Raw genomic sequence first — 27,964 nt, 5'->3', positions numbered from 1 at the left:
GACGGTGACTTTTCCATTTATTTTTTAAATAAATACAATTTACAGGAACAAAAATTGATGGTTTGTGGTTCACATGAAATATCAGATGAGAATTTGATAATGATTATCGGGGGAAGGTACACAGATTGCATTACATGATGTAAACCAGAGAGCGGGGGTGAACCTCACCCTAAATTCATCCGACCCATCAGTAATACTGCAGAACGATCCTGGGATGAGGAACATGATCTCTCAGGGGGTCCCTCCCCAGACACAAAGCACAACCCCTCATTAAACTTATCAGACACTTTGATCTCTGGTCATCGGTCATACAGACCCCGACCGCCTCCCAAAAATACAGTTTAAAAGAAACAAAAATACACGTTTCTTATGGAATATATTACAATTCTGTCATAAAAATACTTTGCTGCCCAAAGTTAAGAAAACAAAAAAATCATCATCTCCTTAAATAATCCTTTGAAAAAAAACAAACCCAGAGACGACATTAAAAAAGATCAAAGCATAAAGATTTTTTGCCTTCGGGGAGGTGGCGCCGTCCAGTGAGGGAGATTTTTTTGGTTATAGTTTTTTGTTTTTTCTATAAAACTATTTTTTTAAGAGCTCTGTTTTACAAAACGGGAAAATGTCTTGAAGTCTGTGGGAACAAAGGGGTAAGTGACCAGACAAAAGGGAGAACGTGTTTATTACAAGTGCAGACGTCTGCTGATCACAGCAACCGCGGCTCCGCTCCTCAGTCTCCAGGAGGAAAAGACCCTGCACAATCCGCGGACCTTCAACTCCTCACTCATTAAGTGCCAGGATAATGTCATCCTCTAGATCTGAGTTATCAGAACTGTCAGCTGTGGAGGGAAAAGAAAAGTCAGCAGAGAAGTCAGAGATAAACACCAGAGATCAGCGGTGACATCACTGAGAAACGGGGCCAGAGATCAGAGGTGACATTACTGAGAATGTCTCCTATCCATCACCAGAGATCAGCGGTGACATTACTGAGAATGTCTCCTATCCATCACCAGAGATCAGCGGTGACATCACTGAGAATGCCTCCTATCCATCACCAGAGATCAGAGGTGACATCACTGAGAATGTCTCCTATCCATCACCAGAGATCAGCGGTGACATCACTGAGAATGCCTCCTATCCATCACCAGAGATCAGCGGTGACATCACTGAGAACGGGGCCAGAGATCAGAGGTGACATCACTGAGAATGTCTCCTATCCATCACCAGAGATCAGAGGTGACATCACTGAGAATGTCTCCTATCCATCACCAGAGATCAGCGGTGACATCACTGAGAATGCCTCCTATCCATCACCAGAGATCAGCGGTGACATCACTGAGAATGCCTCCTATCCATCACCAGAGATCAGCGGTGACATCACTGAGAATGCCTCCTATCCATCACCAGAGATCAGAGGTGACATCACTGAGAATGTCTCCTATCCATCACCAGAGATCAGCGGTGACATCACTGAGAATGCCTCCTATCCATCACCAGAGATCAGCGGTGACATCACTGAGAATGCCTCCTATCCATCACCAGAGATCAGAGGTGACATCACTGACAATGCCTCCTATCCATCACCAGAGATCAGCGGTGACATCACTGAGAATGTCTCCTATCCATCACCAGAGATCAGAGGTGACATCACTGAGAATGCCTCCTATCCATCACCAGAGATCAGCGGTGACATCACTGAGAATGCCTCCTATCCATCACCAGAGATCAGCGGTGACATCACTGAGAACGGGGCCAGAGATCAGAGGTGACATCACTGAGAATGTCTCCTATCCATCACCAGAGATCAGAGGTGACATCACTGAGAATGTCTCCTATCCATCACCAGAGATCAGAGGTGACATCACTGAGAATGTCTCCTATCCATCACCAGAGATCAGCGGTGACATCACTGAGAATGCCTCCTATCCATCATCAGAGATCAGCGGTGACATCACTGAGAATGTCTCCTATCCATCACCAGAGATCAGCGGTGACATCACTGAGAACGGGGCCAGAGATCAGAGGTGACATCACTGAGTGTCTCCTATCCATCACCAGAGATCAGAGGTGACATCACTGAGTGTCTCCTATCCATCACCAGAGATCAGCGCTGACATCACTGAGAATGTCTCCTATCCATCACCAGAGATCAGAGGTGACATCACTGAGAATGTCTCCTATCCATCACCAGAGATCAGAGGTGACATCACTGAGAATGTCTCCTATCCATCACTAGAGATCAGCGGTGACATCACTGAGAATGTCTCCTATCCATCACCAGAGATCAGCGGTGACATCACTGAGAATGTCTCCTATCCATCACCAGAGATCAGCTGTGACATCACTGAGTGTCTCCTATCCATCACCAGAGATCAGAGGTGACATCACTGAGTGTCTCCTATCCATCACCAGAGATCAGCGGTGACATCACTGAGAATGTCTCCTATCCATCACCAGAGATCAGAGGTGACATCACTGAGAATGTCTCCTATCCATCACCAGAGATCAGAGGTGACATCACTGAGAATGTCTCCTATCCATCACTAGAGATCAGCGGTGACATCACTGAGAATGCCTCCTATCCATCACCAGAGATCAGAGGTGACATCACTGAGAATGTCTCCTATCCATCACCAGAGATCAGAGGTGACATCACTGAGAATGCCTCCTATCCATCACCAGAGATCAGCGGTGACATCACTGAGAATGCCTCCTATCCATCACCAGAGATCAGAGGTGACATCACTGAGAATGTCTCCTATCCATCACCAGAGATCAGCGGTGACATCACTGAGAATGCCTCCTATCCATCACCGGAGATCAGCGGTGACATCACTGAGAATGTCTCCTATCCATCACCAGAGATCAGCGGTGACATCACTGAGAATGTCTCCTATCCATCACCAGAGATCAGCAGTGACATCACTGAGAATGTCTCCTATCCATCACCAGAGATCAGAGGTGACATCACTGAGAAATCACTGAGAATGCCTCCTATCCATCACTAGAGATCAGTGGTGACATCACTGAGAATGCCGCCTATCCATCACCAGAGATCAGCGGTGACATCACTGAGAATGCCTCCCATCCATCACCAGAGATCAGCGGTGACATCACTGAGAATGCCTCCCATCCATCACCAGAGATCAGCGGTGACATCACTGAGAATGCCTCCCATCCATCACCAGAGATCAGCGGTGACATCACTGAGAATGTCTCCCATCCATCACCAGAGATCAGCGGTGACATCACTGAGAATGCCTCCTATCCATCACCAGAGATCAGCGGTGACATCACTGAGAATGTCTCCTATCCATCACCGGAGATCAGCGGTGACATCACTGAGAATGTCTCCTATCCATCACCAGAGATCAGAGGTGACATCACTGAGAATGTCTCCTATCCATCACCAGAGATCAGCGGTGACATCACTGAGAATGTCTCCTATCCATCACCATAGATCAGAGGTGACATCACTGAGAATGCCTCCTATCCATCACTAGAGATCAGTGGTGACATCACTGAGAATGCCTCCTATCCATCACCAGAGATCAGCGGTGACATCACTGAGAATGCCTCCTATCCATCACCAGAGATCAGCGGTGACATCACTGAGAATGTCTCCTATCCATCACCAGAGATCAGAGGTGACATCACTGAGAATGCCTCCTATCCATCACCAGAGATCAGCGGTGACATCACTGAGAATGTCTCCTATCCATCACCAGAGATCAGAGGTGACATCACTGAGAATGTCTCCTATCCATCACCAGAGATCAGCGGTGACATCACTGAGAATGTCTCCTATCCATCACTAGAGATCAGAGGTGACATCACTGAGAATGCCTCCTATCCATCACCAGAGATCAGCGGTGACATCACTGAGAATGCCTCCTATCCATCACCAGAGATCAGCTGTGACATCAGTCGCTGTTTGCAGATATTAGTACACATTTTGTGGTGGTGGAATGCTGCGGACCCTCATACATGAAGGAGTCGGGATGTCCACTACTTACAGTCTCCCAGTATCATCTCCACTTCTGGGTCAATGTCCGAGTCTTCATCGTGACCATCGTCATCGTCACCATCGTCTTCTTCATCCTCCAGCAGATTGGCGAGTTCTTCATCATCGGAGGGGGAGAAGTCGTTCTCTCCGTCCTCTCCCGCCTGCTCCCCTGCCTCCTCCTCTTCCTCCAGTTCGGCATCCAGGAGGGGACCCAGATCGTCAGAGTCATCGTCATCATCGTCATCCTCCTCGTCTTCTTGTTCTTCCTCTTCCTATAAGTGAGGGGCCGCAAATTAGAAACCTCAACATGAATAAAGCTGACAACTCACTAGGAATCTCTCCCTTGTCCATTCTCCTGTGTCAGAACCTGATCAAAGTATGAGACAATTGAGGCAAAAATATAGTCCTAGAAGACCTGCAGTGGAGACGTTCCCCTACCTGATCCTCCTCCTCGTCCTCATCCTCTGCCAGCCGCTGCCTTCCGACCTCATAGAGCCGACAGACGGTGTCCATGTTCAGGGAATCCATCGTTCCTTGGTTCTGAGATTAGAAATATCAGATTAATACAAAAACAAATGCAGCGGCCCCTGTACCATTGCAGCGCAGCCCCCCGCACACCTCTATGACAGCCAGGTAGCAGTCTTTGGTGTCGGTGCACAGGTCGAATATGTTCCTCTTCACGTCAATGGTGGCTGAAGACATAATTAGATTCAGGATTAATAAAGGGGAAAACAAGGGAACAAGGTCTGTGCCTCATTCACACGTCCGATTTTCATGGATGGAACACCTATCAATTGTAAGTTATGGAGATGTTCACGTTTCCATGACTTTTGTGGATCATGAGTTCGAAAGAAAAAAAAAACCCTCACGCAGACATTGCTGTTTTTTCATATGTTTAAAAAATAATAAAAAATGGATGAGGATTGAATATAAGCAAAACATAAATGGGATAAAGGATATCATATTGTGAGCTGTAGACGATGGAGGAGATCACAAGGAACATGTCCTGACCCTGCAGGTGGGCACTCTGAGGGGCAGATGACTGTCACTGTGGGCGCCCTCTACTTCCCTCCATCATGGCACGGATAATGGAGGGAGACTGCACCGAAGTTCAGATTTTGGTTGATAATTTGGGGAATGTTACTGCTTATGAACCCTGCAGATGGGGCTTTGTGCCTGGAAATCCTCCCCGGTTTGTCCGACACTCACCGATGGGTTTGTAATCTGTGGCGTTAAATGTGCGGAAAGAGGAACCAAACGGACTCTTCATCTTCTCTTCCAGGAGGTCGTCCTCATCGTCGGCCTGCAGCATGGCTGCCAGAACAGAGGATACAGACGTCAGCGGGCAGAAGGACATAAGAGGTGCAGCGGTGGCTTTGTGCGCTCACCTCCATACATCACCGTCCCCGTGTTATTGAAGACCACGCGGCACTGATCCAGGTCTGGCACCGTGTGCAGGAGGTGGAAGGTCCGCAGGTCCCACTTCAGCAGACAGTTACGGAAATAAACTCAAACCACATCACATGGACAGAAATGAAATCATATACAGGGAAACGTTCTGAAACTTTCCAGACTGGATACAATCCATCACAATTTTCAAGATCTCTGCTTGTCGTCAGTAAAAAAAAAAAAGCATTCAAAACGCAATCTTGACCCAATAGTGAGATCATTATAATTGAATTGAGTCTATGCTGCAGTTTCTGCTTCTAATTTGTCCCTATTCTCCGACAGCAAGCAGTGATATTCAAAATGACATGAGGCCTGTGCTTAGACTCGGCGGAGGATACGATCTCGGTGTTGACTATGACCTCCAGGCCGTTCGGATGGAAAACCCCGCTGATGTTCATGTTGAACTTATCAAACTTGTGAATGGCTTGAGTGGAGCGAACGTCCCACAGGACCCCGTCATTCAGTACCAGGTCGTCCGTGGGGTTGAAGGTGGCGCAGTTACGCTTGTAGTTATTGGCCAGGTCCGGATTGTATAAAGTCAGCAACTTCTGTCCCGTCTGGATGTCATAAATCTGTAGGAGATATCGAGGATAAATACTTAAGAAACCTGCGGGGGAGAACGGTCGCCTGCAGAGAACTGTCACAGGCTGGACAGAGACGAGACCGTTAATAAACCCTAATGCCTGTATAATGCAAAGTCCTGCAACTCTGTAACTCATACGCCACTGACAAAATCCAGTGCTCTGTCTGTCCTTCGCTCACAGAGCATTGCAGAGAAATGTGGCGCACCCTCAGGGTCAGCTTAGATTTCCAGCAAGCAGAGATTTTGAAAACGGTGACACCCAAAGTTGCTGAACTTTTCATTGTGGTTGTCGGGGAGAAGTGTTGGCCGTGGCGCAGGATATTCAGAGCGAGGGGAAATAATTGTTAACCCAATGATTTCCGTGAAACCTGTTTTATCCATTGCACGGCAACAAGGTTCACAAATTCCGTTCACTGATATGAAGAAACTAAAACTGCTGAGCGTGAACCTGCCCTAAAACTAATATCCTGAGCAGCACACAATGAAGTCTAGGTGCCGATGAGCGCACATGTAAGGGGTCAGTCTCATCAGGACCGCACCACTTCTCCTCCTTGTTGGGAACATGCACGCCTGATGACTGGCAGTCTGGACCGGTTGGAGGGTCACGCCATTGGCCCAAATTGTGCACTCTCCCATGCCACGAAGAGAGACCTCGTTACCTCTGCAGCATTGGAGGAGGGCAGGGGGACTGAAGCAGCCAGACACAATGATCCAGTGAACTTCAGAGCAGCGCATACAAGCTCTTTGCTATAGATCTCGCCAGCACAAGCTGCGTGCTCAACCGGTCACTGCCGATACACCACAGACGTGATCGCTAACAAGCTGTAATCAATAGAATTAAAAATCCCTCTGTTCTTCAGAGCGGAGAGGCTTTTTCACGAGAGGGAAGTTGCAGAGTTCCTGGTTTGCACTTTGCAATTTTACCCATTTGTGATTATGAGAATCATCCACCAGCTTGGACCCCATTACTGCCAGTTTCTGTGCACTGTGCTCCTCGGCCTAGGACGTGCAGGCCAGTAATGCTAATAACTCACATGAGCCACGTCTTCCTTGGTGCCGATGACACGGTCCTGGGACAGTTTGCTAAACTCCACATAATGATCCTCAGTAAATGAATGCCTGGAAATCCAACAAGACAGAGTGAGGTTCAGGGGCATCGACACTAAGAACAGAGGGACCTCCACCGCCTACCCGAAACCCACACTCACTTCATGTCAAAGACGGACTTCATGCCCCATAACGCAGAAAACGGCTGACTCCATGTGGCTGCAGTGAGAAGAAGGGATCCATCCTGTGGGAACAGACATGTGAGAAGACAAGGGGCCTGGAGGTGGACGGTTGAGGACCAGGGACCACAGGAGTGCCACGTGGGCAGGGCAGCCGGTACCTACCCGTGACGGCTCCAGGTGAGTTATGGCAGAGTTGTGGCAGTTGTAGCTGGCTTCTTCCTGCCCGCTGAACACATTATACAGCTTGAGTTGCCCTGTGCAGGTGCCCAGCATTAGGAAACGTTCTCGAGCTGAAAAGGCACAACAGGTGAAGCCGCTTTCATCCTCATTGGCTTCTCTGAAAACAGAGATTGGACGGAACCTGGAAGAAAAAAGAAGACAGAAGTTGTGAGACCAGAACGAATCATCCTACACATGGGCCCCGATCCCAAATGATTGTCACCTGCTGAATATGAGGTGTCGGTCAAAGCAGCCTCCGTCCACACCCCCATATTTCGGGAAGGCGGCACGGCGAGTCAGGCGTGAAGTGCAATTGGTTGGTGCTTGCCTGCGCTGCTTGGGCTCTGGACATTGGTGAGGGGTAAAAAGGGAAAAGGGAGGGCAAATGGCAACCGGGTTCTTACAACGAGCGTGCTGCTCCCGTAGATATTCAGTCATGATACTGTCCAGAGTAGGTGGGGAAGGCACGTGGCGCTCCAGCTGTTTTCTGATAGCAGGGCTCTGGCTGTAGGCCCCGTGGTCGGACTTCTGTCTCAGGACACGTGATCGCTTTCCATTACAGGGCGACTGGCGCTCTCGTACAAAGCTGATACGACCGATTAGAGGGGAGCCTGTGGAGGATGGGACGGGCGATGATAACTGGGGGGGCAGCTGGGTGCGAGATGGCGGGTGCGGGCACAGAGAGCTGGTAGATAAGCGGGCAGGGAGGCGTGGGGTCCGCGGCAGGGGAACAGGTGAAGACGTAGCTGGTGGCTGAGTGACGGCAGCTGGCAGGAAGGACGAGGAGTGTGATGCTGCCGTCATAGGGAGGTCCGCCTCACGAGTCAAAGCTGTCGCCGTTTCCTGCAGCCCCTTGGAAATTAGATGGTTGCGAATTAACACCAAGAGTTCCTTCTGCGGGAAGGAAATACGAGACTGCGCCACCACATCCGCTTTCTGCAGTCGTGCCAATGATACATCACTGCCCATCAGCAGGGGCTTCCCCGAGACCCTTTCAATCAGCTCAGCTGCAAACTTGCAGAATCGGACATGCTCGCTGCGCTTATCTTGGAGGATCGGCTCCTTCATCAGTTGCTGGATTTGACCGCTGCTGAATAAGGGGAGCTTGCTGATTATCTGCCTCACCGAAGTGCTACGACCGAGGCCGACCAACGCTTTGCAGGACTGAGCCCGGATCTGGTCGGCGTCTGTGATGGGCATCCTCACCGACAGCAGAGACAGAAGCACCTTGATGCCATTATTGGACTGGACGACGTTCCACATCTTGGCCAGCGTCGGCTCTCCGCTCCCACCACGTCCGTGCGACTGGAAACTTTGAGACATAGGTGTGCGTCTACGGGGGGTCCCAGAGACATATTTTGCAATGCTGGAGATGCGAGTCTCTGGGGCACAAACACAATTGATGATGATCTGCAAAGCCGATTTCTGGATCTCTGCATCATGGGTGAAAAACTCTCCCTCAGCAACGCCCAAGACGATGCTCATTCCTAAGGAAAACGAAAACAGGCGAGCTTGGTGACAAACGCCGCATCTCTAACACTGAGGACACTAGGATCCATCACAAGGACGGCAGACTCCTCTTCTTACCTACAGTGGAGACCGTGGAGCCCGCCTCATCCAGAACGTCCACCGGCTCAGACAACTGCAGCTGGATTTTTGGCACTACTGTGAGGATCGCAAGAACGTCGAGAGCGTAGCGGACCGTGTCATTTCTGTGGAGTCAATGAGATACAATACAAGATGTGTCAGCGGCCACGAGCTTTCCAGGTAAGCTGATGAACAAGGCTCACTAATAAGGTGTGAATGGGGCCAAACCGCAGAGGAAGGTACACACAGATATGCACCGCTGCGCCAGATATACTGCTGCGCCTGATGTGCCGCTGCGAAAAACGCGCCGCTGCGAAAAACGCGCCGCTGCAACAGACGCGCCGCTGCAACAGACGCGCCGCTGCAACAGACGCGCCGCTGCAACAGACGCGCCGCTGCAACAGACGCGCCGCTGCAACAGACGCGCCGCTGCAACAGACGCGCCGCTGCAACAGACGCGCCGCTGCAACAGACGCGCCGCTGCAACAGACGCGCCGCTGCAACAGATGTACCGCTGCAACAGATGTACCGCTGCACCAAACATTCCGCTGCGCCAGATGTACCGCTGAGCCCGATGTAGCACTGCGTCAGATGAACAATGTGGGGGCGCTACAGCTCCAGCAATGTCCTATCCTAAGAAAACCCCAAGCGTCGCACTCACCTCGCATAGTACGTCTTCCAGCTGCAGGCGATGGAGATGAGCTGAAGAAGCAGCTGCACACAGGAAAGCTTGAGGAAAACCTCGGCAGGTTCCCAGTACAGCTGAGAAGGGCCGAACGCTATCAGGTATTCCATCATCTCCACGATCTGATCTCGGGTGTATGAACAGGCCTAAGAAAAAGCAGAGCGGAGCTTCAGGGAGCAGCGACTAAGACAACCAGCTGTAAACTGCAGACAACGCTGCACAATCTGGGACAAACCATCTACAGATAATTCAGGTGAAAGGCTGACACCTCTCAGGACACGAGCTGCCCACCTTGTACGGAGGGGGAGGGTGGATCGGCAGGCCGCCTTCTGTGCGCTGCAGGGACTGCTTCACTTGCTCCACCTTGATGGCAAGATGAGCTTCAAAGTATCGGCGCAACGCCATGCACGTATGTTTTCCGGTTTGCCGACTTGCAAAAATCTCATCGTCACTGAGTAGAGCTCCCTGGTCTTCTAGGTTCAGGATCTCCAGAGTACTGATCTGTGCAAGCAGCGCAAAAGACACGTAATGAGGGGTCCTGCTGCATCAAAAATCTGCTCTCCCACCGTGACACCCTCACATATAGCCCTGTGACCCCCCCACCCTCCTCATATAGCCTTGTGACCCCCCAAATTTAGCACTGTGACCCCCCACACCCATCACGTACAGCACTATGCCCCCCACACCCTCCTCACATATAGCCCTGTGACCTCCACACCCTCCTCACGTATAGCACTGACTCCTTTTAGCACTGTGACCCCTTTACTCACCTCATGTATAGCACTGTGACCCCACCGCCCCCTCACTTATTGTAGTGTGAGCCCCATACCCACCTCACATATAGCACAGTGACGCCTCACCTCATATATAGCGATGTGACCCCCCACCAGCTCAAATATAACACTTTGAGCCCCTCACGTATAGCACTGTGACTCCCCCCCACCTTACATATCACACTGTGTCCCCCCTATCATTAACCAGGTCCAGCCATATACTTCTGTGGCCCTGCAGTCCCTGTTGTCTCCAGTGGGTGTCCCTCTAGCAGAGTTGTCAGTGGCCATTGAGTGGAGGGACCGGGTCCAGCAGATACCCCGCCACAATACACACATGGCCCCATCACAGATACCAAACCTGACCCCCAGGCCTCCCTTACAAGATTAACCAGCCGCCGCAGTCCATCCTGGTTGTCGAACAGCTCCAGAACAGCTCGGAAGGAGAAGCAGATGGAGAAAAACATGGTGGCATGGCAGCAGCCCGAAGCATGAGAGCACTCCATGAGCCACAGCGTGTAGCTGACCACATCCGCCAGCACCTTGTGAGGATGCATGCAGACCTAGGAGAGGGAAGGAGAGGAGAAGGTGAGAATGCATGAAGCATGGAATTCATAACGAGTTCACAGCCTCATCAGGTCTGAGACATCCCTGTGCAATTAATCATATGGTGACAGATACTGTTTTAGAAGCTCATTCAATATTCAGTAAAAGATCACTGCTTGCTTTCAGAGAATTAAATTGTCAAAGAGTACAGCAGACGCCGGAGGGCAGCAGGTTACAGAGTCTTACAGCGGCATCCTGCTTCTCCGCAACCACAAACTCACCCGTTCCATAGCATCCTGGTTGTAGGACAAGTAGTACAGACACATAGACACTCCGGTCGCTGCCATGGAAGGTCGGGGGATCTCCAGCAGTTTCTGCACACCGCCGTGAGAAACAAACTCTGCAGCAAACTTGTTGTGCAGGAGAAGAGAAGCCAAATGCTGCAAAGACAAAGGAGAAAAGGAGAAAGAGCTGAAAACACCAGTGGACAATAAGCGTCGTCCGCCGTTGACCCACATTCACACCAGAAGTGAAACAGCTGCACGTCGCATGGTCACAACTGGCAAAAACAAAGGCAGAAGACGGCAATGGATCCCCCCTACTCTGGACGCTTCTTACCATAGAACAAAAAGATCAATGAATGAATGAATGAATGAATGAATGAATGAATGAATGAGAATCAGAGAAGAGAGACCGCTTCTATCACAAAGATCATGGAGGGAATCGACAAAACTTACTTTCAAGGCCTCAAACGTGAGGAGGACGTCGTTTGTCCTCTTGAGATCGATGTAATACATCATGAGCTCCCGGGATCCCATCTGCATGAAGATTGGGAGCAACTAAGGGCGAAAGAAAGTGGGCGACACTGATAACATGTAATCAGAGAGGAGAGCGGATGAGCCGCCCCGACAAGATCACACAACCTACAACCCTGAAGTGCGAGCATTCCTCCCATCTCCTATCACTCTCGGCTCCTCACCTCCTGGTATTCTCCGAGGGGTGTGAGGTACTGTAGGATCAGCCGCTGTTCGATGGCTGGGGTCAGAGGGGACAAGCTGTAGTTGGTGCCAATGACCCAGACTGACATCTCGGACCAGCTGCTGTTGGACAGTTCGCTTGGCGCTCGTTCAGACTCGAAGCTCAGTTTCTGTTTCACTTTGCGGTGAGAATCGGTGTCGGGTTTTGGTCTCCGTGGTGGTCCAGTGCCATCAGAATTAACCATGACCCCGATACCTGGAGATGTCTCTGCCTGGAAAGAGAGGTCAAGATTTTCCGGCTTTGATCTTGTATCATGTGAATTCTCTCCGTAGTCCATGTCCACGGCCTCTTCATCCAGCGGGAGGAGCGGCTCACCGAGGGGCTTACGCGGACTGGGACGTTTGCTTTCCTGCTTGTTAGGTGTTTCCCGGGTCTGAAGTTCGCGAAGTCTGCGCAAAACAAGCGCAACCTACAAAAAGGAGAAGTTGTCGAGAAGAGTCAGATCACATATTACACTGACATTTACAGCAATACTGTGAAAGGTTAATCCCGAAATGTTATGGTATCCCTTTATCCGTGGAACAAGGGATAGCATACTGATCGCTGGGCACACGAATGAAGTGGAGATGCAAACGCTGGGCCTCCGCTCCATTCGCTGCCCATGTCATGGAGAGCAGAGAACAGTGAGTCGCTATTTCCGGAGGTCCCATAGACAAAGAACAGAGTGAAGGTCGGAGAACCTCGGCTCCAGTCAGCAAAATCCCGGAGTCTCAGAGTCGGACGCCACCGATCAGCAACTCAACCCATAACCCTGGGCTAGAAGACAACATACTACCGTGGAAATAACCCAATAATCGAATAATAGGCAATTCTAACATTGTTTTCTGTGAGTGCTCTTTACAGCGTTCATTGTGTGGAATAAATGACTTGGAATCAGGATTCTCATCAGTAGGATTTTACAGCAATACCAAACACGGCAAGATTTTTTACATTATTTTAGTGGTGGGGAAAAATAAATACATTTTGGAATTTTGGATTGTGTTGCCATCTTCCTTTTTCAGTAATATAGAGACAAAAAAAAACAACACAATTTTTGCATTTAGAATTTTTTTTCTGATTACAATATTTCCCGAGCAGGTAAAATATTTTTAGATTTTGATAGATTAGACTTTTTGGACGCAGTGATACCAAACGTGTTTATCTTTTATCATCTTTAACGGGGGGAATGGGAGAATTCACATTACTGACATCAGAAGCCTCCTAAGGACGAGACCATGACACATCGGAGCTTCTGGGATTTCACCTCCACAGTTCGGACTCCACCGATCGTCTGCACTTCTGGAGAGTTTCTGCTCGCATTTCTTTCCCGGATGTCAGAATCGCCCCAGAGCTGCTGTTCTCCCACCCTCATAGATCTTCTGAGGATCCTCCAGAGGTTCTCAATAGCGCTGAGGTCAGGGGAGGGTGGTGGCCGCTCCATGACTATCCTCCTTTGTGCCCATAGCAGTCAATGACTCGGAGGTTTCTTTGCAGCACGAGGTGGGACATTGTCACCATGAAGATGATGCTACAGACGCGCGGTTCTTCTTTTTGTACCAAGGAAGTAAGTGGTAGTCAGAAACTCTACATACTTTGCAGAGGTCATTTCATCACCTTCAGTGACCCTAGAAGGGCTACCCGCTCCCCCAATGATTCCGTCCCCTCCTTGCTGACATCGCAGCCTTGTTGGGACATGGTGGCCCACCATAACCATCCACTACTTCACCCATGTTTTTCTGCAGCAGAGACATGGAAAATCGACCAAATCAAGGGGACGATGGATGGTGTGAAATACAGGGATATTCCTGAGCAAAACTTGTTTATCTGTTAATGATTTGAGACTGGGACAGAGATTCACCTTCCAACAAGACAATGACCCAAAGCAAACTGCTAAAGCCACACTCGAGAGGTGTAAGGGGAAACGTGGAATTGTTCTGGAGCGGCCGAGTCACAGGCCAGACCTCCATCCACCGGAGAATTTGTGGTAGAAGTGAAGATCGCTGCTCAAGTTCAATGGTTTCCTCTGGTGAAGGAGCTGGAGCGGTTTTGCCTTCAGGAATGGACACAAATGTGGAAAGCCGATAGAGACTTATCCAAAGCGACTGCAGCTGTAATGTCCGCAAACGGAGGCTCTACAAAGTACTGACTTTAGGGGGAGGGGGCTGAATAGTTCTGCACTCTGAAGTTTTCAGTTACTTTGTCCTATTTGTTGTTTGCTTCACAATAAAAAACAGAAAAACAAATGTTCACAAGTGTAGGGATATTCTTTTCACGAACTGATGCAAACCCTCAAAAAAAAAAACAACAGTGACATTCCAGGTTGTGAAGTAAACACAAAAAAATAGCAAGGGGAGGATACTTTTGCAAGCGACTGTATGTACACAGTGACTGCACCAGCAGAATAGTGAGTGCAGCTCTGGAGTATAATACAGGATGTAACTCAGGATCAGTAATGTAATGTATGTACACAGTGACTGCACCAGCAGAATAGTGAGTGCAGCTCTGGAGTATAATACAGGAGGTAACTCAGGATCAGTAATGTAATGTATGTACACAGTGACTGCACCAGCAGAATAGTGAGTGCAGCTGTGGGGTATAATACAGGATGTAACTCAGGATCAGTAGTGTAATGTATGTACACAGTGACTGCACCAGCAGAATAGTGAGTGCAGCTCTGGGGTATAATACAGGATGTAACTCAGGATCAGTAATGTAATGTATGTACACAGTGACCGCACCAGCAGAATAGTGAGTGCAGCTCTGGGGTATAATACAGGATGTAACTCAGGATCAGTAATGTAATGTATGTACACAGTGACTGCACCAGCAGAATAGTGAGTGCAGCTCTGGAGTATAATACAGGATGTAACTCAGGATCAGTAATGTATGTACACAGTGACTGCACCAGCAGAATAGTGAGTGCAGCTCTGGGGTATAATACAGGATGTAACTCAGGATCAGTAGTGTAATGTATGTACACAGTGACTGCACCAGCAGAACAGTGAGTGCAGCTCTGGAGTATAATACAGGATGTAACTCAGGATCAGTAATGTAATGTATGTACACAGTGACTGCTCCAGCAGAATAGTGAGTGCAGCTCTGGAGTATAATACAGGATGTAACTCAGGATCAGTAATGTATGTACACAGTGACTGCACCAGCAGAATAGTGAGTGCAGCTCTGGGGTATAATACAGGATGTAACTCAGGATCAGTAGTGTAATGTATGTACACAGTGACTGCACCAGCAGAACAGTGAGTGCAGCTCTGGAGTATAATACAGGATGTAACTCAGGATCAGTAATGTAATGTATGTACACAGTGACTGCTCCAGCAGAATAGTGAGTGCAGCTCTGGAGTATAATACAGGATGTAACTCAGGATCAGTAATGTAATGTATGTACACAGTGACTGCACCAGCAGAATAGTGAGTGCAGCTGTGGGGTATAATACAGGATGTAACTCAGGATCAGTAGTGTAATGTATGTACACAGTGACTGCACCAGCAGAATAGTGAGTGCAGCTCTGGAGTATAATACAGGATGTAACTCAGGATCAGTAATGTATGTACACAGTGACTGCACCAGCAGAATAGTGAGTGCAGCTCTGGGGTATAATACAGGATGTAACTCAGGATCAGTAGTGTAATGTATGTACACAGTGACTTCTCAGCAGAATAGTGAGCACAGCTCTGGAGTATAATACAGGATGTAACTCAGGATCAGTAATGTAATGTATGTACACAGTGACTGCACCAGCAGAATAGTGAGTGCAGCTCTGGGGTATAATACAGGAGGTAACTCAGGATCAGTAATGTAATGTATGTACACAGTGACTGCACCAGCAGAATAGTGAGTGCAGCTCTGGGGTATTATACAGGATATAACTCAGGATCAGTAATGTAATGTATGTACACAGTGACTGCACCAGCAAAATAGTGAGCGCAGCTCTGGAGTATAATACAGGATGTAACTCAGGATCAGTAATGTAATGTATGTACACAGTGACTGCACCATCAGAATAGTGAGTGCAGCTCTGGAGTATAATACAGGATGTAACTCAGGATCAGTAATGTAATGTATGTATACAGTGACTGCACCAGCAGAATAGTGAGTGCAGCTCTGGAGTATAACACAGGGTGCACAGTGACTGTATTGAATGTGCAGACGCTCTCAGTCGCTCTGTACACCGGGCGCATCTTACCATCTGTGAGTTCTCATCACGATAATTTGCAGCGATATCTTGATTCTCCATGGCTCCCCCCAGTAGTCCGATAGCGTACGTGCGGAGGGGCTGCTCAGCTTCTCGCGCCCATTTAAAAAGGTTTTCCACAATCCCTTCCTAATAATGGAACACAGATTCTGTAGTCAACCTCCAGACATAAATCCCCCAGTACAACGATGGGGACATCTTCCCCAGCAGTAAACACTGGGGAGGTTATAAAAAAGGCTAAAGCAGAGAAGAAAAACCCTCTGTCATTGGGGAGAAAGCACAAACCTTCTCCTGGAACACCACAGCGGTCTCCAGCCCCGGCATTATGTCCAGCAATAGTCGGCAGGCGGACGTGTTGAGCGGAGGCTCGCGGCTTGTCATGACATAGGCATTAACCAGCTGGTGGGAAATCAGACACGATTTCATAAAGGGGAACACCACAGGAAAGAGCAATCATGTGGAGGAGCACAGAAGGACTCACCGCATTCATGAAGTCGTCGTTCTTGAAGAGAATCCGCAGGAGGTGGCCCAGCATGCATTCAGGGTTCGCACGGCCTGGAAAATACAGAGCAGTGATATTACACAAAAAGAACAAACGCCACGCGCAAAGAATCCCACAGACATCTGCGCAACAGGCGGATCCGCCATCTAAATCTACTTCAGGAATATTTACCGCTGTCCGTTACTCAGTGATCTCCCTAGACCTGCACTGACCTGGGTGTCTGTCGTCAAAGGGGTCGGGGTCGCCCTTACGATATTCCTCCGTCTCCTTCTCGATTAGTTCTGACATCCTAGAAGAGAAACATGGAAAAGCTCAGTAACAGGTCGCCCCCCGCGCCGGCTCCTCATCTGCGACTCCTCACCTGGTCAATATGGCCACCATGTCCTGCCCGCTGCCGTGCCCCGTCTCCCACTGCTCCAACAGCGAGGTCAGCTCAGACTTGGAGTCAACGTGATTCCCCGTGGACGCCATGACTGTAAAGTAGAGGTAACGGGGAGAAATTCACAGAAACCAGAGAACTGACCCGAATACATAACAGTCCCCTCCCCAGTAATGGCTGATAACAGGGAGTAATAGATTGCAGTCTCCTCCACCAGTAATGGCTGATAACAGGGAGTAATAGATTGTAGTCTCCTCCCCAGTAATGGCTGATAACAGGGAGTAATAGATTGCAGTCTCCTCCCCCAGTAATGGCTGATAACAGGGAGTAATAGATTGTAGTCTCCTCCCCCAGTAATGGCTGATAACAGGGAGAAATAGATTGTAGTCTCCCCCCAGTAATGGCTGATAACAGGGAGTAATAGACTGTAGTCTCCTCCCCCAGTAATGGCTGATAACAGGGAGTAATAGATTGTAGTCTCCTCCCCCAGTAATGGCTGATAACAGGGAGTAATAGATTGCAGTCTCCTCCCAGTAATGGCTGATAACAGGGAGTAATAGATTACAGTCTCCCCCCAGTAATGGCTGATAACAGGGAGTAATAGATTGTAGTCTCCTCCCCCAGTAATGGCTGATAACAGAGAGTAATAGATTGCAGTCTCCTCCCCAGTAATGGCTGATAACAGAGAGTAATAGATTGTAGTCTCCTCCCCCAGTAATGGCTGATAACAGGGAGTAATAGATTGTAGTCTCCTCCCCCAGTAATGGCTGATAACAGGGAGTAATAGATTGCAGTCTCCTCCCAGTAATGGCTGATAACAGGGAGTAATAGATTGCAGTCTCCTCCCCCAGTAATGGCTGATAACAGGGAGTAATAGATTGTAGTCTCCTCCCAGTAATGGCTGATAACAGGGAGTAATAGATTGTAGTCTCCTCCCCAGTAATGGCTGATAACAGGGAGTAATAGATTGTAGTCTCCTCCCCAGTAATGGCTGATAACAGGGAGTAATAGATTGTAGTCTCCTCCCCCAGTAATGGCTGATAACAGGGAGTAATAGATTGTAGTCTCCTCCCCAGTAATGGCTGATAACAGGGAGTAATAGATTGTAGTCTCCTCCCCCAGTAATGGCTGATAACAGGGAGTAATAGATTGTAGTCTCCTCCCCAGTAATGGCTGATAACAGGGAGTAATAGATTGTAGTCTCCTCCCCCAGTAATGGCTGATAACAGGGAGTAATAGATTGTAGTCTCCTCCCCAGTAATGGCTGATAACAGGGAGTAATAGATAGCAGTCTCCTCCCCAGTAATGGCTGATAACAGGGAGTAATAGATTGTAGTCTCCTCCCCAGTAATGGCTGATAACAGGGAGTAATAGATTGTAGTCTCCTCCCAGTAATGGCTGATAACAGGGAGTAATAGATTGTAGTCTCCTCCCCAGTAATGGCTGATAACAGGGAGTAATAGATTGTAGTCTCCTCCCCCAGTAATGGCTGATAACAGGGAGTAATAGATTGTAGTCTCCTCCCCAGTAATGGCTGATAACAGGGAGTAATAGATTGTAGTCTCCCCCCAGTAATGGCTGATAACAGGGAGTAATAGATTGTAGTCTCCTCCCCAGTAATGGCTGATAACAGGGAGTAATAGATTGTAGTCTCCTCCCCAGTAATGGCTGATAACAGGGAGTAATAGATTGTAGTCTCCTCCCCAGTAATGGCTGATAACAGGGAGTAATAGATTACAGTCTCCTCCCCAGTAATGGCTGATAACAGGGAGTAATAGATTGTAGTCTCCTCCCCAGTAATGGCTGATAACAGGGAGTAATAGATTGTAGTCTCCTCCCCCAGTAATGGCTGATAACAGGGAGTAATAGATTGCAGTCTCCTCCCCAGTAATGGCTGATAACAGGGAGTAATAGATTGCAGTCTCCTCCCAGTAATGGCTGATAACAGGGAGTAATAGATTACAGTCTCCCCCCAGTAATGGCTGATAACAGGGAGTAATAGATTGCAGTCTCCTCCCCCAGTAATGGCTGATAACAGGGAGTAATAGATTGTAGTCTCCTCCCCCAGTAATGGCTGATAACAGGGAGTAATAGATTGCAGTCTCCTCCCAGTAATGGCTGATAACAGGGAGTAATAGATTGTAGTCTCCTCCCCAGTAATGGCTGATAACAGGGAGTAATAGATTGTAGTCTCCTCCCCCAGTAATGGCTGATAACAGGGAGTAATAGATTGTAGTCTCCTCCCCAGTAATGGCTGATAACAGGGAGTAATAGATTGTAGTCTCCTCCCCAGTAATGGCTGATAACAGGGAGTAATAGATTGTAGTCTCCTCCCAGTAATGGCTGATAACAGGGAGTAATAGATTGTAGTCTTCTCCCCAGTAATGGCTGATAACAGGGAGTAATAGATTGCAGTCTCCTCCCCCAGTAATGGCTGATAACAGGGAGTAATAGATTGTAGTCTCCTCCCCCAGTAATGGCTGATAACAGGGAGTAATAGATTGTAGTCTTCTCCCCAGTAATGGCTGATAACAGGGAGTAATAGATTGTAGTCTCCTCCCCCAGTAATGGCTGATAACAGGGAGTAATAGATTGTAGTCTCCTCCCCAGTAATGGCTGATAACAGGGAGTAATAGATTGCAGTCTCTCTCCAGTAATGGCTGATAACAGGGAGTAATAGATTGTAGTCTCCTCCCCCAGTAATGGCTGATAACAGGGAGTAATAGATTGTAGTCTCCTCCCCCAGTAATGGCTGATAACAGGGAGTAATAGATTGTAGTCTCCTCCCCCAGTAATGGCTGATAACAGGGAGTAATAGATTGTAGTCTTCTCCCCAGTAATGGCTGATAACAGGGAGTAATAGATTGTAGTCTCCTCCCCAGTAATGGCTGATAACAGGGAGTAATAGATTGCAGTCTCTCTCCAGTAATGGCTGATAACAGGGAGTAATAGATTGTAGTCTCCTCCCCCAGTAATGGCTGATAACAGGGAGTAATAGATTGTAGTCTCCTCCCCCAGTAATGGCTGATAACGGAGTAATAGATTGTAGTCTTCTCCCCAGTAATGGCTGATAACAGGGAGTAATAGATTGTAGTCTCCTCCCCCAGTAATGGCTGATAACAGGGAGTAATAGATAGCAGTCTCCTCCCCCAGTAATGGCTGATAACAGGGAGTAATAGATTGCAGTCTCCTCCCCAGTAATGGCTGATAACAGGGAGTAATAGATTGCAGTCTCCTCCCCCAGTAATGGCTGATAACAGGGAGTAATAGATTGTAGTCTCCCCCCAGTAATGGCTGATAACAGGGAGTAATAGATTGTAGTCTCCTCCCCCAGTAATGGCTGATAACAGGGAGTAATAGATAGCAGTCTCCTCCCCCAGTAATGGCTGATAACAGGGAGTAATAGATTGCAGTCTCCTCCCCAGTAATGGCTGATAACAGGGAGTAATAGATTGTAGTCTCCCCCCAGTAATGGCTGATAACAGGGAGTAATAGATTGTAGTCTCCTCCCAGTAATGGCTGATAACAGGGAGTAATAGATTGCAGTCTCCTCCCCAGTAATGGCTGATAACAGGGAGTAATAGATTGTAGTCTCCTCCCAGTAATGGCTGATAACAGGGAGTAATAGATTGTAGTGTCCTCCCCAGTAATGGCTGATAACAGGGAGTAATAGATTGTAGTCTCCTCCCCAGTAATGGCTGATAACAGGGAGTAATAGATTGCAGTCTCCTCCCCCAGTAATGGCTGATAACAGGGAGTAATAGATTACATTTATCAGCGCAGCCTCGTTTCTCGCAATCTGCGGCCCCGCTGCAGCGCTCATATTGTGGCAGTGGATGATGCTGCGCTGATCCCGATGTGACAATTCATGGCGTTTCCTGCATTCTAAGGCTAAGTTCACACTTTGCGGATTCCACTGCGGATTTCTCCGCAGCAGAATTTCAAAATCCGCAGTGAAAACCCGTCGCGGTTTTTACTGCGGGTTTATCGCGGTTTTTACTGCGGTTTCTTCTGCGGATTTTCATCTGCAGTTTCCTATTGGAGCAGGTGAAAATCCGCAGAAAAGAAGTGACATGCTGCAGAATGTAATCCGCTGCGTTTCTGCGCGTTTTTTTCCGCAGCATGTGCACAGCGTTTTTTGTTTCCCATAAGTTTACATTGTACTGTAAACTCATGGGAAACTGCTGCAAATCCGCTGTGGATCTGCAGCAAAATCCGCAAAGTGTGAACATAGCCTAACAAGAGGAGCCTGGAGCAGCTGTCAGTAAGCGACCTCTGACCCCGGACATCCACCAGGTGACATCACTCCCACTGGACACAGGAGGGAGAAGTGCTGCTCAGATCCCAGGGAGGCCAAGACATCAACCAGGAGGGGAACATGGCTCCACCCACCAGAATACCCCCCAGAATTAACCATGCGAGCGCTGCTCACTTATGCAGGATAATAAAGGTATAAAGTAATGCAGGGGCGGACACATCATTGGTGCCCTAGGGCAGAGGGGGAGCGGCACAGATCTGCACAGCAGCCCCCCGTCTGCATCCACTCCTGAGATATTACATTGTAAAAACATATAATGTCGCCCCTCATCACACACACCCCTCACCCTGCACTCATATTGGGGTCTGATGTGGCTCCACACCACTGTAGAGGGGTCATCCCATCATTTGAATGCAACATTGCACCAATTTGCACACAAAGGACGATGTGCAGAAGTGGATTCTCGACATTTCACTCCGAGATTCTGACACCACAAAGTCACAGGGACCCCAGTAATAAACTCAGCAGCCGGATTTGTGCAATATCAGGGGAAGCATGGCCGAGTCGGCGACAAGGTGCAAGGATGGAGGGACCCCTGCCACAGGGGAGGGCGGACATTTATATTTATAAATGTCTCTCTAAACAGCCCCGGCCAAACTACGGACATGGTATGACCCAAACGCTCATTTCATCTCAATTCCGCGTCAACTATGGTCCTGCTGGGAGCTGTAGTTCCAGTTCGGCTGGAAAATCAAAGTGTCTCTGACTTCACAGCAGTCTCTCACCCGCTGCTCACTGTCTAGATGCTGTCACTGGCGGCAACTACAACACCCAACATCCTCCTCTCTGCTTCCTGTAGTGTCACCAAGGTGAACGGTCACCTGATTGTGACATCGCCCCATTGTGACCCGAGAACCCGGCTGTCCTGTATTATGACGAGTCAATCACACTCCATCTCCGTCAGTCTCTTCTCCTCCTCTCCCCTCAGTCTCTTCTCCTCCTCTCCCCTCAGTCTCTTCTTCTCCTCCTCTCCCCTCAGTCTCTTCTCCTCCTCCTCTCCCCTCAGTCTCTTCTCCTCCTCCTCTCCCCTCAGTCTCTTCTCCTCCTCCTCTCCCCTCAGTCTCTTCTCCTCCTCCTCTCCCCTCAGTCTCTTCTCCTCCTCCTCTCCCCTCAGTCTCTTCTCCTCCTCCTCTCCCCAGTCTCTTCTCCTCCTCCTCTCCCGTCAGTCTCTTCTCCTCCTCCTCTCCCCTCAGTCTCTTCTCCTCCTCCTCTCCCCTCAGTCTCTTCTCCTTCTCTCCCCTCAGTCTCTTCTTCTCCTCCTCTCAGTCTCTTCTCCTCCTCCTCTCCCCTCAGTCTCTTCTCCTCCTCTCCCGTCAGTCTCTTCTCCTCCTCCTCTCCCCTCAGTCTCTTCTCCCCTCAGTCTCTTCTCCTCCTCTCCCCTCAGTCTCTTCTCCTCCTCCTCTCCCGTCAGTCTCTTCTCCTCCTCCTCTCCCCTCAGTCTCTTCTCCGCCTCCTCTCCCCTCAGTCTCTTCTCCTCCTCCTCTCCCCTCAGTCTCTTCTCCTCCTCCTCTCCCGTCAGTCTCTTCTCCTCCTCTCCCGTCAGTCTCTTCTCCTCCTCCTCTCCCCTCAGTCTCTTCTCCTCCTCCTCTCCCCTCAGTCTCTTCTCCTCCTCCTCTCCCCTCAGTCTCTTCTTCTCCTCCTCTCCCCTCAGTCTCTTCTCCTCCTCCTCTCCCGTCAGTCTCTTCTTCTCCTCCTCCTCTCCACTCAGTCTCTTCTTCTCCTCCTCTCCCCTCAGTCTCTTCTCCTCTCCCCTCAGTCTCTTCTCCTCCTCCTCTCCCCTCAAACTCTTCTCCTCCTCCTCTCCCCTCAGTCTCTTCTCCTCCTCTCCCCTCAGTCTCTTCTCCTCCTCCTCCTCTCCCCTCAGTCTCTTCTCCTCCTCCTCCTCTCCCCTCAGTCTCTTCTCCTCCTCCTCCTCTCCCCTCAGTCTCTTCTCCTCCTCCTCTCCCCTCAGTCTCTTCTCCTCCTCCTCCTCTCCCCTCAGTCTCTTCTCCTCCTCCTCTCCCCTCAGTCTCTTCTCCTCCTCCTCTCCCCTCAGTCTCTTCTCCTCCTCCTCTCCCCTCAGTCTCTTCTCCTCCTCCTCTCCCCTCAGTCTCTTCTCCTCCTCCTCTCCCCTCAGTCTCTTCTCCTCCTCCTCCTCTCCCCTCAGTCTCTTCTCCTCCTCCTCCTCTCCCCTCAGTCTCTTCTCCTCCTCTCCCCTCAGTCTCTTCTCCTCCTCCTCTCCCCTCAGTCTCTTCTCCTCCTCCTCTCCCCTCAGTCTCTTCTCCTCCTCCTCTCCCCTCAGTCTCTTCTCCTCCTCCTCTCCCCTCAGTCTCTTCTCCTCCTCCTCTCCCCTCAGTCTCTTCTCCTCCTCCTCTCCCCTCAGTCTCTTCTCCTCCTCCTCTCCCCTCAGTCTCTTCTCCTCCTCCTCTCCCCTCAGTCTCTTCTCCTCCTCCTCTCCCCTCAGTCTCTTCTCCTCCTCCTCTCCCCTCAGTCTCTTCTCCTCCTCCTCTCCCCTCAGTCTCTTCTCCTCCTCCTCTCCCCTCAGTCTCTTCTCCTCCTCCTCTCCCCTCAGTCTCTTCTCCTCCTCCTCTCCCCTCAGTCTCTTCTCCTCCTCCTCTCCCCTCAGTCTCTTCTCCTCCTCCTCTCCCCTCAGTCTCTTCTCCTCCTCCTCTCCCCTCAGTCTCTTCTCCTCCTCCTCTCCCCTCAGTCTCTTCTCCTCCTCCTCTCCCCTCAGTCTCTTCTCCTCCTCCTCTCCCCTCAGTCTCTTCTCCTCCTCCTCCTCTCCCCTCAGTCTCTTCTCCTCCTCCTCCTCTCCCCTCAGTCTCTTCTCCTCCTCCTCCTCTCCCCTCAGTCTCTTCTCCTCCTCCTCTCCCCTCAGTCTCTTCTCCTCCTCCTCTCCCCTCAGTCTCTTCTCCTCCTCCTCCTCCTCTCCCCTCGGTCTCTTCTCCTCCTCCTCTCCCCTCGGTCTCTTCTCCTCCTCCTCCTCCTCTCCCCTCGGTCTCTTCTCCTCCTCCTCTCCCCTCGGTCTCTTCTCCTCCTCCTCCTCTCCCCTCGGTCTCTTCTCCTCCTCCTCTCCCCTCGGTCTCTTCTCCTCCTCCTCCTCTCCCCTCGGTCTCTTCTCCTCCTCCTCTCCCCTCGGTCTCTTCTCCTCCTCCTCTCCCCTCGGTCTCTTCTCCTCCTCCTCCTCTCCCCTCGGTCTCTTCTCCTCCTCCTCCTCTCCCCTCGGTCTCTTCTCCTCCTCCTCTCCCCTCGGTCTCTTCTCCTCCTCCTCTCCCCTCGGTCTCTTCTCCTCCTCCTCTCCCCTCGGTCTCTTCTCCTCCTCCTCTCCCCTCGGTCTCTTCTCCTCCTCCTCTCCCCTCGGTCTCTTCTCCTCCTCCTCTCCCCTCGGTCTCTTCTCCTCCTCCTCTCCCCTCGGTCTCTTCTTCTCCTCCTCTCCCCTCGGTCTCTTCTCCTCTCCCCTCAGTCTCTTCTCCTCCTCCTCTCCCCTCAGTCTCTTCTCCTCCTCCTCTCCCCTCAGTCTCTTCTTCTCCTCCTCTCCCCTCAGTCTCTTCTCCTCTCCCCTCAGTCTCTTCTCCTCTCCCCTCAGTCTCTTCTCCTCCTCCTCTCCCCTCAGTCTCTTCTCCTCCTCCTCTCCCCTCAGTCTCTTCTCCTCCTCCTCTCCCCTCAGTCTCTTCTCCTCCTCCTCTCCCCTCAGTCTCTTCTCCTCCTCCTCTCCCCTCAGTCTCTTCTCCTTCTCTCCCCTCAGTCTCTTCTTCTCCTCCTCTCAGTCTCTTCTCCTCCTCCTCTCCCCTCAGTCTCTTCTCCTCCTCTCCCGTCAGTCTCTTCTCCTCCTCCTCTCCCCTCAGTCTCTTCTCCCCTCAGTCTCTTCTCCTCCTCTCCCCTCAGTCTCTTCTCCTCCTCCTCTCCCGTCAGTCTCTTCTCCTCCTCCTCTCCCCTCAGTCTCTTCTCCTCCTCTCCTGTCAGTCTCTTCTCCTCCTCCTCTCCCCTCAGTCTCTTCTCCTCCTCCTCCTCTCCCCTCAGTCTCTTCTCCTCCTCTCCCCTCAGTCTCTTCTCCTCCTCCTCTCCCCTCAGTCTCTTCTCCTCCTCCTCTCCCCTCAGTCTCTTCTCCTCCTCCTCTCCCCTCAGTCTCTTCTCCTCCTCCTCTCCCCTCAGTCTCTTCTCCTCCTCCTCTCCCCTCAGTCTCTTCTCCTCCTCCTCTCCCCTCAGTCTCTTCTCCTCCTCCTCTCCCCTCGGTCTCTTCTCCTCCTCCTCTCCCCTCGGTCTCTTCTCCCGTCAGTCTCTTCTCCTCCTCCTCTCCCCTCAGTCTCTTCTCCTCCTCCTCCTCTCCCCTCAGTCTCTTCTCCTCCTCCTCTCCCCTCAGTCTCTTCTCCTCCTCCTCTCCCCTCAGTCTCTTCTCCTCCTCCTCTCCCCTCAGTCTCTTCTCCTCCTCCTCTCCCCTCGGTCTCTTCTCCTCCTCCTCTCCCCTCGGTCTCTTCTCCCGTCAGTCTCTTCTCCTCCTCCTCTCCCCTCAGTCTCTTCTCCTCCTCCTCCTCTCCCCTCAGTCTCTTCTCCTCCTCCTCCTCTCCCCTCAGTCTCTTCTCCTCCTCCTCTCCCCTCAGTCTCTTCTCCTCCTCCTCTCCCCTCGGTCTCTTCTCCCGTCAGTCTCTTCTCCTCCTCCTCTCCCCTCAGTCTCTTCTCCTCCTCCTCTCCCCTCAGTCTCTTCTCCTCCTCCTCTCCCCTCGGTCTCTTCTCCCGTCAGTCTCTTCTCCTCCTCCCCCGGTTCCGTTATGTCCGGTATCTCCGCTGTTCCCGGGTGTGCCGGTCTCTCTCGCTGCCCCCCGGGCTCTCACCTCCCGGTGTCTCTCACCTCTCGGCCGCGGTGCCGCCTCACGTTCTCTGCTCTTGTGTCGCGCGGTTCTTACGTCACCGGGTACGTACGAGCCTTGTCTGTCCCTCTACAAACCATCCCACCCCTACCGCGCACAGGACTCTGGGTAGTGCAGTCCAAAGGGGACGCTAAAGCAAAGGAAGATGTCGACATGTTTCGAATGGCAAATCCGATTAAATGTTGTCCGCCATATTGTGACTGGCGGGCGGTTATTCATTTCTGATTTCTAGGTCATTCCCGCCTTTTCAGACGCCTCAGAGCTCATCTTCAGAACTAAGCATATCGACCAATCAGCATTCAGCGTCTTCAATGTGATTGGTGGAAATTAGGAATCGCTGTTTGACTGCCTCATTATGAATTTCCTGTCAGCGCTGCAGCAGGGTTGTCATGGAAACAGTCCATCCGCCAACTACTACTGTCTGTCAGACCAGAGGTCCGTGAGGTGGAACACTAAGGTCCCAGCCCAATACCCCGGAGCTGCACTCACTAAACACTGTAAGGTACCAGCCCAATACCCCAGAGCTGCACTCACTAAACACTGTAAGGTGCCAGCCCAATACCCCGGAGCTGCACTCACTAAACACTGTAAGGTGCCAGCCCAATACCCCGGAGCTGCACTCACTAAACACTGTAAGGTCCCAGCCCAATACCCCGGAGCTGCACTCACTAAACACTATAAGGTCCCAGCCCAATACCCCGGAGCTGCACTCACTAAACACTATAAGGTCCCAGCCCAATACCCCGGAGCTGCACTCACTAAACACTGTAAGGTCCCAGCCCAATACCCCGGAGCTGCACTCACTAAACACTATAAGGTCCCAGCCCAATACCCCGGAGCTGCACTCACTAAACACTATAAGGTCCCAGCCCAATACCCCGGAGCTGCACTCACTAAACACTATAAGGTCCCAGCCCAATACCCCGGAGCTGCACTCACTAAACACTATAAGGTCCCAGCCCAATACCCCGGAGCTGCACTCACTAAACACTGTAAGGTGTCAGCCCAATACCCCGGAGCTGCACTCACTAAACACTGTAAGGTGCCAGCCCAATACCCCGGAGCTGCACTCACTAAACACTGTAAGGTGTCAGCCCAATACCCCGGAGCTGCACTCACTAAACACTGTAAGGTGCCAGCCCAATACCCCGGAGCTGCACTCACTAAACACTGTAAGGTTCCAGCCCAATACCCCAGAGCTGCACTCACTAAACACTGTAAGGTGCCAGCCCAATACCCCGGAGCTGCACTCACTAAACACTATAAGGTCCCAGCCCAATACCCCAGAGCTGCACTCACTAAACACTGTAAGGTCCCAGCCCAATACCCCGGAGCTGCACTCACTAAACACTGTAAGGTCCCAGCCCAATACCCCAGAGCTGCACTCACTAAACACTATAAGGTGCCAGCCCAGTACCCCGGAGCTGCACTCACTAAACACTGTAAGGTGCCAGCCCAATACCCCGGAGCTGCACTCACTAAACACTATAAGGTCCCAGCCCAATACCCCAGAGCTGCACTCACTAAACACTAAGGTCCCAGCCCAATACCCCGGAGTTGCACTCACTAAACACTGTAAGGTCCCAGCCCAGTACCCCGGAGCTGCACTCACTAAACAC

At 50.5% G+C, this 27,964-nt stretch overlaps 2 protein-coding genes across 3 annotated transcripts; both read right to left on the bottom strand.

The window, feature by feature from the left end:
- DCAF1 (DDB1 and CUL4 associated factor 1) lies at positions 1–26,432 on the bottom strand. 2 transcript variants are annotated; one of them, XM_069736060.1, is made up of 24 exons: positions 26,327–26,432; positions 17,166–17,277; positions 17,017–17,093; positions 16,784–16,857; positions 16,588–16,701; positions 16,294–16,431; positions 12,054–12,521; positions 11,812–11,913; positions 11,356–11,514; positions 10,912–11,091; positions 10,050–10,259; positions 9,735–9,904; positions 9,074–9,198; positions 7,710–8,973; positions 7,430–7,628; positions 7,247–7,329; positions 7,073–7,157; positions 5,794–6,027; positions 5,395–5,488; positions 5,216–5,320; positions 4,625–4,698; positions 4,445–4,546; positions 4,017–4,278; positions 1–839 (listed from the first exon to the last, which is right to left on the bottom strand). In XM_069736060.1, exons 2-24 carry the CDS (start codon positions 17,273–17,275, stop codon positions 781–783), a joined length of 4,488 nt encoding a protein of 1,495 aa, XP_069592161.1. In that variant the 5' UTR covers positions 17,276–17,277; positions 26,327–26,432; the 3' UTR covers positions 1–780. The 2 variants fall into 2 exon arrangements, with proteins under 2 accessions (XP_069592161.1, XP_069592162.1); XM_069736061.1 differs by having other exon boundaries at positions 26,310–26,384.
- Positions 22,850–24,226, bottom strand: LOC138647483 (trichohyalin-like; the record flags this gene model as incomplete). The annotated part of the gene is made up of 2 exons (XM_069736503.1): positions 22,850–23,449; positions 23,720–24,226. Coding segments are annotated over 2 exons (1,107 nt in total), but the record flags the coding sequence as incomplete, so codon positions are not given.
- Positions 26,433–27,964: the final 1,532 nt, after the last annotated feature.

This window comes from Ranitomeya imitator, chromosome 8, assembly GCF_032444005.1.
Source record: "Ranitomeya imitator isolate aRanImi1 chromosome 8, aRanImi1.pri, whole genome shotgun sequence".
Taxonomy (NCBI): domain Eukaryota; kingdom Metazoa; phylum Chordata; class Amphibia; order Anura; family Dendrobatidae; genus Ranitomeya; species Ranitomeya imitator.
This window is presented reverse-complemented; position numbering and strand designations above follow the sequence as displayed.

Excerpts from the sequence above, each read along its gene's own strand:
- DCAF1 (XM_069736060.1), bottom strand. The coding sequence starts at position 17,275 with ATGGCGTCCACGGGGAATCACGTTGACTCCAAGTCTGAGCTGACCTCG. Across the intron at positions 16,858-17,016 it reads CTTTGACGACAGACACCCAG|GCCGTGCGAACCCTGAATGC; the intron begins GTCAGTGCAGGT and ends TGTATTTTCCAG. Across the intron at positions 10,260-10,911 it reads TGCGGCGGCTGGTTAATCTT|ATCAGTACTCTGGAGATCCT; the intron begins GTAAGGGAGGCC and ends CTGCTTGCACAG.